This window comes from Enhydra lutris, unplaced genomic scaffold (genome assembly GCF_002288905.1).
Source record: "Enhydra lutris kenyoni isolate GAN:26980312 unplaced genomic scaffold, ASM228890v2 scaffoldscaffold5, whole genome shotgun sequence".
In the NCBI taxonomy this organism is placed as follows: Eukaryota; Metazoa; Chordata; class Mammalia; order Carnivora; family Mustelidae; genus Enhydra; species Enhydra lutris.
Genome location: NW_019154089.1, coordinates 10,912,367 through 10,924,745, shown reverse-complemented (window position 1 = coordinate 10,924,745; position 12,379 = coordinate 10,912,367). Strand labels below are relative to the sequence as shown.

Here is a 12,379-nt window from a genome sequence, read left to right as displayed (position 1 = left end):
TGTAGCCGGCTTCCCCGTTCTAATACCTGTAAGCTCTGCGACACTCAGACACCCCCGATCCTTCTGTGACCCTGCGGGATCTGAGGCCGCGCTGACCCCGCGTGGGCTTCACCCCGGTTTAGCCTCTGGAGCGATGTCCCTCAGCGGAACAGACTTTTAAAAGTCCTGATTGTGTACTCCGTTGCTCCACCACTTGCCGGGAGCCGGCCCCTCCCCCCCACGGTCTATCTTCCCGTTGCTTTGGATTCACTTCTCCGCCAGCCCTACCGTTCAGAAAGTGGTTGATTTTCTGTTTCTAGAATTGCTGTTCTTCTTCTCTTCGATCTCCTGTTGGATTTGTAGGTGTTTGCAATCTTTAGATAAGCTATCTAGCTGATCTCCCGCTACCTGAAGTAGTCTTAGCCTGCTACTTCTCCACCATCTTGACTCCTCCTCTTTTGTTTCTTTTTCTTTCCCTTTATGTTTATGTCTACTTTTGTAAGTTGGTGGTTTTGCATGTTGATTTGCTCAGTTTTGCTCTTTTTTATGTAAAACGTCCTTGCTCTAGATTTTTGCTTTGTGGTTACCAAGCATTACATAAAACATCTCCTAGATAAAATAATTTTTTTTCTGCTGAAGCAGTTAATCTTCATTCACCGAAAATGTTCCATCTTTATACTCTCTTATATTTTTCACATCATAAGTTATCTCTATATATGCTGTGATTTTATTACCAAGTTATAGTAGGTAGTTATTTTTTAAAACAATTTTCCTTTATCCTCTATGTTATAGTTAAGAGTTTATTATACTAATCTATAAAAGAGTTACAGTATTCCAATTCTGACTGCTTATCAACTTAATCAGAATTCTGTGTACTTTTGCCCTTTTGTTTCAGTTCAAAGAGCTCTTTTCAACATTTTATGTAAGTCAGGTCTCATGGTGGTGAACTCCCTCAATTTTTGTTTGTTTGGGAAAGCCTTTATTTCTGCTTCATATCTGAAGTATAACTTTGCCAGCCAGATTATTCATGACTGGCAGTTTTTATCTTCCAATATTCTGAATATGTCATTCCATTCTCTCCTTCCCTGTAGAGTTTCTGCTGAGAAATTTGCTGATAGTGTAATGGGGGTGTCATTGCAGGCTACTGTCTTTTTTCCCTTGGCTTCCTTTAAAAGTCTTTCATTATCATCGATTTTTGACGGTTTTAATATAATGTGTCTTAGGAAAAGTCTTTGTGCATTCAAATAGTAAGGTGTGCTATTAGCTTCATGGACTTGTATATTCCTTCCCCAGGTAAAGGACGTTCTCAGCTATTATTTCTTTAAATAGTCACTCTCGGGGTGCCTGGATGGCTCAGTGGGTTAAAGCCTCTGCTTTCGGTTCGGTCATGATCCCAGGGTCCTGGGATTGAGCCCCTCATCAGGCTCTCTGCTCAGCGGGGAGCCTGCTTCCTCCTCTCTCTCTCTGCCTGCCTCTCTGCCTGCTTGTGCTCTCTGTCTGTCAAATAAATAAACAAAATCTTTAAAATAAATAAATAAATAGTCCTTCTGCCCTCTTCTCCCTCTCATCTTTCAGGGCTACCCATTATTCTTATATGGGCTTTTCTCATAGAATCAGATAATTCTCATAGGTTTTTCTTCACTTGTTAAAAATCTTAGTTTTCTCTCCTCATATACTTGAATCACTTCTGTATTTCTCTGTTCCATCTTACTCATTCTGTCTTCCATATAATCTGGTCTATTTCCACTGCTTGCCTAATACATTTTTTCATAACATTTCTTGAGTTCTTCAGTTTGAGAATTTGTTTGGTTCTTTTTCACAATTTCAGTCTCTTTGGTAAAGTACTCCTGCTCATTAATTGTAGCTCTGAGATCATCATATTGTCTTTCTGAGTTTTCTTGTAGCTCATTGAATATCTTCATAATAACTATTTTAAATTCTGTTATCAGTTAGATTGCAGTATTCCATATCTTTGGTTTGGTTCATGGAAAAATTGTCATTTTCTGTTATACTCTGTTACCGTGATTTTTCATGATGTTTGATGAAAAGTGCCTCTGCCACCATATTTGAAGCAGGAAATACCTTTCTTATTTAGGCAAGGTTTTTTGGTTTTGTTTTTAAGATTTTATTTATTTATCAGAGAGAGAGAGAGAGAAAGAGTACAAGCAAGGGGAGCAGCAGGCAGAGGGAGAAGAAGACTCCTCCCCAAGGATGGAGCGTGATGAGGGACTAGATCCCAGATCTGCGATCATGACCGTGGCCAAGGCAGATGCTTAACCAACTGAACCAACCAGGCATCCCGGTTTTGGGGGGTTATTTTTTAAAAGATTTTATTTTTAAGTAATCTCTACACCCAGTCTGAGACTCTTAGTCCCAACCTGAAGATTCAGAGTCTCAGGCTCCACTAGCTAAGCCAGCCAAGTGCCCCCAGGCAAGGTTTTGTTTACTTTGATACCAACAGTTATCAAAGTAACATTGGTAGTTCGGAGCCCTCCTTTTGTTTTCCAGAAGGTGGCGCTATAGCACCAATTCTTGATTTCTCTACTGATGCTCAAAACACACACAAAAAGGCCAAGCCATGGTTGAGGTGGGAGGGCTAAGTATGTACTTAGCACTTGGGCTTTGTGCGTGCCTCTGCCTTGGTAGGGGGAATCATCAAGTGCAAGTGGAGGGGGAGGTCCCAGAGGTCTATGGTTGGTTCTCTTGAGTCCTGGGGTAGATAGTAGGAGTCACTTTCCTTCACCTCTCTTTGTCTGCCTATTTCACTTCCCCTTCCCTCCCCTTAGTCACTGTGGTCTCTTCTCAGAGAGAGCAATTGGTCCTAGACGCAGCAGCCCACAGGTCCAGGCAAATTCACCACTCACCCACTCACTGCCTTCACCCTTGACCTTTTCTGCCAGAAAGGTCATGGCTCTAGCACCACCTCCCCTAATCTGCCACCTCCTCTGGGGTCCAGTTCACCCACATTCACATCCACGGGTGGATGGATCTCTGGGGTGTCTTTGTATGTTGTACAGAGGCACTTTTGGAAAGGAGGTAGTTATACAGGTCCCATTAGTTGTATATCAGAAGGGAGAGAAAAAAAGGAATGACTCATACAGCCTTGCAGCCAACATCACTGTGGGAGTATATTTTGCTGTAGGACTCTAAGACAAGCTGAAAATAACAAGGAAGTACTTCAATTTAGGAAATACATTGTGAAATTTGGGTCTCATTTTCTAGAATTGGGAAATAGAATCCAGTCAGGTGCAGCAGTAAGTGTGCAGAGCCACTGACATTAGTAACCCGCCCTTGGCAAATGGTAAGTGGGACTGTTCCAGTATGGGGGTAGAGAGAAAGGCCACACTTAGGGCAGCTGGTCCTCACTTTTGATCCTGCCACTTGCTTATTCTTGTGCCTTCTCTGACATTGGTCTCTGCTTGCCTGTCTGGAACAATGGATGATACTCCTTGTCACCATTGCATGTTGTGAAACAAAGTAACTTTATCAGTAAGGTAGATTTGGTATGGGGTCCTCTGCCTGAAGACATTCCACAGATACTAGAACTCTTTGACAAAGAGAATAGAACTAAAATACCATTTAATCTAACAAATGAATTCAAGAGAGGATACTTACCATTATGAAAACAAGTTGTGTGTTGTGTATACAAGGGGATATAGGTTGAAACACGAAATTGGTGATATTCAATCACAGATAAGGCACTTTCATATTATATCATGTATTAACTGGATGGATTTATTGTGCTGATGTTATACTACAAAAGACTATAACAATATGGAAAATTAAAAACTATGTAAAATGTTTTATACACTAATTATAACTATATATTTTTATAAGACTCCCATGGTACATAGAAGAAGACTAGAAAGAAAAAAGCAGATGATTTATGTTTGGATCATGAATGTGTAGAACTATTTCAACATCATTTAACATGGAATTTGATATGAAACATGATAGAATTACTGGTTCTTGAGATAGAATCTTAAAATTTTTCACTAGAAAATGTCTACTTTAAGTATAATTTAGATTAATGTCATGAGTTGCCTCATTTTGGGTGTACATTTTCAGATTTGGGGCATTTTTGTCATTCTTAAAACAGATATGACTCTTCTTTGAAGCTTATGGTATCACAAACTATATAATTTTAATTTTAATCTTTTGGATAGATCCAACATTCTAGAAATAATTACAGCAGCAGCTCACATTTGCTTGGTCCCTACAAAGCACTTGTAATATGTAAACTTGCTTTCTATTATATATATCTCTTTTCTTTTTTTCCAGGTCTACCAAAAGCAGCTGTAATCAGTCAGCTGCAGTCTTTAAAGGGTTCTGCTGGCTTGTGGGGTTTCGGTTCTACTGCTAATGACATCATTTATATAACTCTTCCTCTGTATCATAGTTCAGGATCTCTTGTGGGAATTGGTGGATGTGTTGAGTTGGGTAAGTTTTCATTTTCTGTTTGATGAGTATTCAAAATGCTTATTAACTTATGTTCATTAAATTTTGAAACTCTGTCAGAGAATTCAGAGTAACTGTGGGCTTATTATATAGTTACAACATAATTTTTATTAAAAGGACCCAATTTTGTGCTATACTCAGTCTATTCCTGAACTGAAGAGAGCAATGCCTTGGACGTTTGGCTGTGTGGTTGGAGCTGGCTGTTAACCAGTCTTCCTTCTCTATGTGGTCACTCATCCTTTGATGATCTACTCCCCACCTCCTTAAATGGTGGAAGGAGGCTTCCAAGAGGGTGAATGTAGAAACTGTGTAGCTCTTAAGGCTTAACCTCAGAAATCACATTGATCATTTCACCTGCATATTGTTGATCAGAGCAGGTAACAAACCAGTCTAGAGTCAAGATATGAAGGGTGAGGAAACAGATCCTACCCCTTGAAATAGAGAGGTGGCAAATCCACATTGTATAGCAGGAATTGTTGAGGCTACCTTTGCAAACAAGGTACCCCAGGTACCCAGTAAGTCTGTTGGTAGCTCATGACTCAGTAGATTCTATTCATAAACATGCTGAGATTATTTGTCTGGCCACTAAATAATATATAATGGAGACCATTCACTACTACCTGTATATGTCTGAAATATAAAAAAGTAATTTTATGGATATGTAAAACATGACCAGTGTCCAAAATAAACAAAGGCAAGAGTCAAGACATTAGCATTTTCCTTGGAACATATTCATATGACTTACATTGTTGTGAAATTTAGGTTGTTACATTTAGGTTCTGTAGTCATCGATGAACTTGACTGGTGCTATCGTACCAATTCTTTCTTACCAACTCTCAACATCAAGAAATATTGAGGCAGCTTTAAGGTTTTAAAAATAAGTGTACATATTCAAAAACAAAGTAAGTGAATATTCTTGGTCTCTGTGAAGAAGACTGACCATTATCTATAGTCATGCTCTAATACTTTCAACTCCCCTCCTTATTTTGACCTTATCTTTCATCCCCTGTATTTCAAAAAGAAAAAAAAATACACTTGCAGTCAAAATGTAGAATTATAACATGTATTTTTTTAAGTTTATTGGATTGTAAGATTAATGGTTTCAAATGAGCTTGATTAAATGGCCACTGATGGATTACAAAAGCCTTGAAATTGAATGTACATGTTCTAGATGAGGCAACATCATTTCTGTTTTATGTCACTTCTGCCCTTGAATATTTTCCCCCAGTGCCTGTTCTTTGCCTTTTCTCATAGGAGCTACTTGTGTGTTGAAGAAGAAATTCTCAGCAAGTCAGTTTTGGAATGACTGCAGAAAGTTTAATGTGACTGTGTTTCTATATATTGGAGAACTTTGTCGCTATCTTTGCAAACAACCTAAGGTAAGAGGAATCATTTTCAGAAAGGAAAAATAATTTCAGAAAGAAAAAAGTATGGAGAGAAAAATAATTTGTGTGTGTGTATGTGTGTGTGTACACAAAGGTGGAGACCTTCCAGAACATAGTTTGACTGACTTACAGAGATGCAAGTCAGAGGAAATAAAAGGAGAGCTCTGCATGATTGTACTGAAGTGCTTTACATTATGACAGGAGAGGAGAGACTTGCAATCCAGTCCACTTTATGTTGAGACTGATTAAAATTTCTGCATATGTAGCACACATCCGATTATGAAGTTAAATGCCTACTCTGTACACAGAAAGTGGTTACTGCAAGGCTGAATTAGATCATCTTTCAAAATGCTGTTCTCTAAAAAACAAAACAAAACTAATGATATTGACTATACTTGTTTGTTATTTCTTTTCTTTTGAATAAGTGATTACATTAGTCTGTTTGGTTTTGATTTTAAGTTAAAAAGAAATTTTGCATTCATGTGTTCTTGTCTCCCCACCTGAAACTGTCATTCCCACAAACAACTGATAAATTGGCCCTTTCTGAAAATGGACAAGCAGAGAGAGTTGCAAGAGCCTAGGGTTAGTCTTTATTCATTTGTTTGCGTTTTTGCCTTCAGAAATTCTTTTCCTGGTCTTGTTTGTGTTTTGAGATGCTTATGTTTTACCTGATTTCTTAAAACATTCTTGAGGCTACAAAGAAGTGACCTTCTGTCATCAAATCCACACCACCCCATGAATAATGGTGATTGGGAATGCCTCCCTGTGAGGGGCAGGCAGCAGAAGCTGATGGCCTGTCCTTGGCCTTTGATAAACCCCCTTCCTCATTCCTCATGCATCGCCTTTGCCATCATTATGCCAGCCTAAGGCATGGATGGTGGACTGGGATATCTTCTCTGTCTTCTCTGGCTAAAATATGGACATATAATTCTTCCTTTACCCTCAGCACAGCTGAGACTAGGCTGAAAGCATTTAAATTAGACTGTGTTGAAGAGATGGGATTACACAGGGAAGGAAAACACAAGAAGAATATGAAACTGGATAGTTTTATTTACAAAATGCTTTTATTCACTTTAAGCTTGACTTTTACCATGTAGAGATCTCGTCTAGCTCCTGACCCACACTCCCTTTGTGCCCAGAAGCCATCCTTGTTCTTTTCTCAGTCAGGAGTGCTTCAAATAGCTATACATTCCCTAGATCCATCTCTAAGACAGGGAGTCCCAGAGAAATGTTTTAGACTTTTTGGCCTTCATTTTCTTTAGGGAGACTAGGCCCATGTCAAAGTTGTGGTCTTATCTTAAGAGTCCTAGTGGAATAATTAATTATAATTCCACAACCTGGTATATTTTCTAGTTCTCATTGTGTTTTTTGGTGATGTGATATCTGGATGAGGATAATTTGGGGAATTAATGTCCTCCATGAAGATAGAAGCCTCCTTCAGTAAAGGACAAATTGGGCACCACACAATGAACTTCTTCACAGACTTTCTAACTACACCCCTAACCATTCCTTTTTCTCCTCATCCTTCAATAGCAACATTAGTTTTTGCAGAGTTATTTGCTCAGTAAGTATGTACTGAACAGTGGAACACATGCATTTTTTTTTCCTAATGTTTTACTCTGTTAAATGACGCTGCAATTAGTGTCTTTATGCAATGTAGCCAGTAGAAGGGCTCAGAAGTGAAGGCAGTCAAAGGACATGGGTATTTTGGCGATTTTTAGGGCATATTTCCAAATTACAGTTCAAAGTGGTTAACGTGATTTAGAATCTCGATGATGTTGTGAGAGTATACTTATTGTGTGTATGGTCTCTTTATCAGGACTGCGTGATATTAAAAATAGTGGTTTCCCAGTTATGCTTCATGGAGAACTAGAACCCCCTTCAGAGTTCCTCAAAAGTCACTGAAGGATAGTGAATAGGGAAAAATAGGGCAATCTTCACAGTCTTTCAAATATGTTGGATGAAACCCAGTTTGCTAGGGCTTCTTCTTTTTTTTTTTTCTTTTTAAAGATTTTTATTTACTTGAGAGAGTAAGAATGAAAGAGAGAGAAAGCATGAGAAGGAAGAAGGTCAGAGGGAGAAGCAGACTCCCTGCTGGGCAGGCAACCCAATGCAGGACTAGATACCAGGACTCCAGTATCATGACCTGACCGGAAAGCAGATGCTTAACCAAATGAGCCACCCAGGCGTCCCTAGGGCTTCTTAATAATATTTTGTTTGAACAAGGAATGTCTTGGGTTTTTTTTTTTTGGTTTTTTTTTTTTTTTTTTTCATTTTTGGTAATGGGGGAACACTTAATTTCATTTATGACTTTATGGATAGAAACAAATATATTTTTAACTTCTTTGTTCAGATTACTAGCAAGGTTGAATAATTAGAAAATTATCAGTAGTTCTCTTTAAAATGTCTTTTCTGAGTCTTTTACTCATTTATGCCTGTACACATAATATTTTATCTGTTTGAGCCATCATTTCCTATAATAAAGATATTTATTAATAGTTTGTCATGTTCACTACAAATCTTTTTTCAAAGCGTTTTTGTTAGAATTTTTTTAATAAAAAGAACATTTTCACCTCTCTGAATTGGGAATGAATTAATTTGTGGAAAATGCTATAGCCACAGAGAATTTGAGAGAACTGAGAATTGAAAGTAGAATACGTGATTTTTCTTTTAGTTAATGAAATATTTTCATTCTTAAGTAAAGTTCTTTGAAGAAAAGATAGTGTTTTTGACATAATCTGTCAGCATTTGCCTGAAGACAAGTGGAGGAGGAGAGAGGGGAAGTAAAAAATAGCTCTGCTCAAAGGAAAAAGTGATCATTTTTTTTGAGCAGCGATTCATTGTATTACTTAATCCCTTTTGTTGATTTCACACAGAACAAGAACAAGCAGTTCTTGGCATTAAAGATTAGGGAAAGAAGAAAGCCATTCTGGTAAGACATCTGACCCCTTCAAGGAGGTCTTGTGTTTTTTTTTTGGTCCAATATTTATTGCTTTCAGTGAACTCCTACAGGCAGGGGCCACATCTGCTCGGTGGCACATCAGGGGCTCCAGGCAAAGCCAAGAGTGAGCAGGTAACCAGGTCCACACCTTCAGAGAATTAGAAGTGAATGTGTCCTACACCCTGGTTTGAGGCACCATAGACATTTGTTTAATATAAATCCTTAACTAAAAAAAAAAATGCAAACCACATATTCCCTAAATACATCCAGATTTGTTCTCCATCCAAGGATAAGTAATATATTCCAAAGGAGGTTTACCTGCAGGCAGAATTCATGGTCTGAGTGCTTAAAACAGAATTCCTGATTGCTCTTAGTTAATGACATCATATTTTAAGTCTTAACTGAGGTTCTTGGAAGAAAAGATAGCGTTTGGAAACAATCTTTAAGCAATGACCTGAGGCAAATTAAGGAGGAAGGATGGAAATAAATAGAGCTTTGCCCAAAGCTGTATGTGGTTGTACATAGTTGAATAAAAACACCCTAGAGTTGGCCTTCCCTGGCTGGAAGCTTTTATCCACCCCCCACCCCCGAAACCAACCCTGTCTTTTTTCTCTTTTTCAAAAGTCCAGTTACAAAAGTTCCTTTGGCATAAACATTGGATGTGCCTCAAACTTCTGGCAGCAGCACTACCCTTTTTTAAAAAGCCACGGTACTGACTCTTCTTAGTCACGGAGGAGTGGAGTAATTATTCTCTTCCCTGAAGAAGAGGAAAACAGCTCTCCCCACGTTTCAGTCTTTCAAGTCTTCTGCATTACTGAAACAGCATCATACACTCTCTGGATCGGGTTCTTTGTTTTCTTAGCATTAGTGCTGCATTTCATATTGGTTGGTGAGGAATATGGTGGCATGCTATACATCAGTGATCCTCTGTGGGATTCCTGCACACTTCATCTTCTTTAAATACACTCTGCCTGAAACTGCCAAGAGTTAGCAATATCTAGGGATAGAATCTTACCTGTCACTCATTCGGTCATTCGAGTAATATTGCAGGTTTTGGTATACAGGGGCACATAAGACAAGCCATCTTTTCTCATGGTACTCATGCTCTAGCTTGGGAAGGGAGAACGTACAGCAGCCAATACATGAAGGAAAGTGACAATGGCAAGCGTTTTGAAGAAACAAAGAGGGTGAGGAGGAGGAGATGGTGGGTGGTGAGGGTGTGGCATTACTAATTAGGTTGAGGGGTCAGGGAGGGCTTCTCTGAAATGGTGACCAGTGAGCCAACGAATTGGTATGGCAAGTGTGATCCAACCATGAAAAAGCTGGGGGATTACAGTCACAACAGAACAAAATGAAAATGAAGAAGCCCACGGAGAACACAGACTGAATATTTAGAGAAGGAAAGGGTGGCTAGGCCACTCACAGACCAGATCTTGTAGGGCTCAATATGTACCATCGAGGAGAAATTTGGGTATCATTTCCACTAGAGCATTTGGGAAAAGATGAAGGCAAACAGAAAAAAAGAAACTATACTGATTTGGAATCTATTTGAAGGAAGGATAACAAGACTTTTAACTAACAGGGTTAGATTTTCAAGACTAACTTACAGGGTTAGGCGGTGAAGTAATAGAATCAATGATGAGTCTCAGGTTTTTGGTTGAAATGGGTAAACTGTGAGCCATTGTCAGGTAAGGTAAACTGAGATTTAAAGAATTAAAATTAAATTTCTTTTGGACTTGTTAAGTTTAGTATGTTCATTAGGCATTCAGGTAAAGAAGTGGAATTAGTAGTTGGATGTAGGAATCTGGAGCCCAAAGCCTACAGAGGGCAGGATATAATTAACCAGGCAAAGATTTATGTATGTAATATTTGTTTTTCAAGTTAATATTATCATTTAGGCAATATAGTTTGTATCAATGTAAAACACCTATGTTTTGACATTCTGAAGGTGTATCCTATACTTTCTAGTATATGTATTTTGGCATATGTTTTTTAGTGAATATATCTTCTGTAAGTTACATCCTTTTTCTCTCTTCTATTTTCTTAAAAGCCAGGAAATTCACTAGGAACTAGATAGTATCCTTAAGATTCTGGATACCTTCATTAAAGTGTGTTAAAACTTTGACAAAATGGATTACAGTTCACTTCCATTATGAAAAGGGAGATATTTTACAGGACCCGGATAGCTGATAAATATTTATTAAATGTTGGTCATTAAAAGCCATACTAATTTTTTTACCAGCAATGTTTAGAAAGTCATGCAGGGCACCCATAAGTGTTTGCTGGGCTTTCTTTAGAGTAACAAGTTGTTACCCTAAATGTTAAATGGTTAATGTTATGTTGTTAAATGACAATAATCAATTATCAGCACTGCGAGATTTTTTAAGACTTCAATTTGAAAAGACATCTACTCTATTTTCTTCAAAGAAAGCCCATCGTTTCTTCCAAACTTTTAAGAGTTTTCCTTGTCATATTTAGGGAAGTGGGGATGAGGAAGATGGAGATTTGTCAAAGAATACAATTCTAATAGAAGGGACTAAATTACACTAAATTGATGTAGAAGAATACATGTACCTTAATGGGTATATTAAAAACATTCGTTTTTCTATCATGTTTTCATTTTTTTAGTTTCTACCTAGTTTATCATCACATTTTCCTCATTCCACATCTTGTAAAAGATGTAGTTTATCAAAACATTGAGCTCTGGAAACTTTTCTCATCATACTTAATAACCTCTGAAGAATGACATTTTTAAATTAATATGAGCTTTAATTCTTATTAAGATGTTCTGCATTAGTTTCACTATCATTTCTGACTCTGAAACACTCAAAACAATTGATTTTATCTCCAAGACCTAGTCGTTTTAAGATATTTATACTTTTTTTTTGTTATTTCTTGAAGCATTTTATTATATGATTGAGTAAATCATCTCTCTTTTAAAACTCAGTTTTCCTTAAGTAAATCAGAGATATGTTTAATATTCTCATAGTAGATATAAAAGTGTTTAGAAAATTTGACAAGTTCCCAGAATCTTTTTTTCTGCTTAAAAACTACAAATATAGAGGGACACCTGGGTGACTCAGTCATTAAGTGGTTGCCTTCCACTCAGGTCATGATCTCAGGGTCCTGGAATCGAGCCCCCACAGCAAGCTCCCTGCTCAGCGGGAAGCCTGCTTCTCCCTCTCCCACTCCCCCTACTTGTGTTCCCTCTTTCACTGTGTCTCTGTCTGTCAAATAAATAAATAAAATCTTTAAAAAAAAACAAAAACTGGGGCGCCTGGGTGGCTCAGTGGGTTAAGCCGCTGCCTTCGGCTCAGGTCATGATCCCAGGGTCCTGGGATCGAGCCCCACATCAGGCTCTCTGCTCAGCAGGGAGCCTGTTTCCTCCTCTCTCTCTCTCTCTCTCTCTCTCTCTCTGCCTGCCTCTCTGCCTGCTTGTGATCTCTCTCTGTCAGATAAATAAATAAAATCTTAAAAAAAAAAAAAACCAAAAACTACAAATATAGAAACATAGTCCTTAGAAGGACTCAGATAGAAATAGCTACAAGCTGCCTAAATGCTAGAAGAATTAGCAGGGAATTAATGAATATTTTGAAATGTTTTAGACTGTGTATAT

General features: G+C 38.0%; 1 protein-coding gene across 1 annotated transcript in view; it reads left to right on the top strand.

Annotated features, from left to right (window-relative positions):
- The window catches only part of LOC111141247 (solute carrier family 27 member 6), a 69,421-nt gene that overhangs the window by 27,923 nt on the left and 29,119 nt on the right, over positions 1-12,379 (top strand). Inside the window, exons 3-4 of the mRNA XM_022493680.1 lie at positions 4,261-4,419; positions 5,692-5,816. Coding sequence (XP_022349388.1) covers positions 4,261-4,419; positions 5,692-5,816 — 284 coding nt within the window. The remainder of the gene's footprint in view (positions 1-4,260; positions 4,420-5,691; positions 5,817-12,379) is intronic.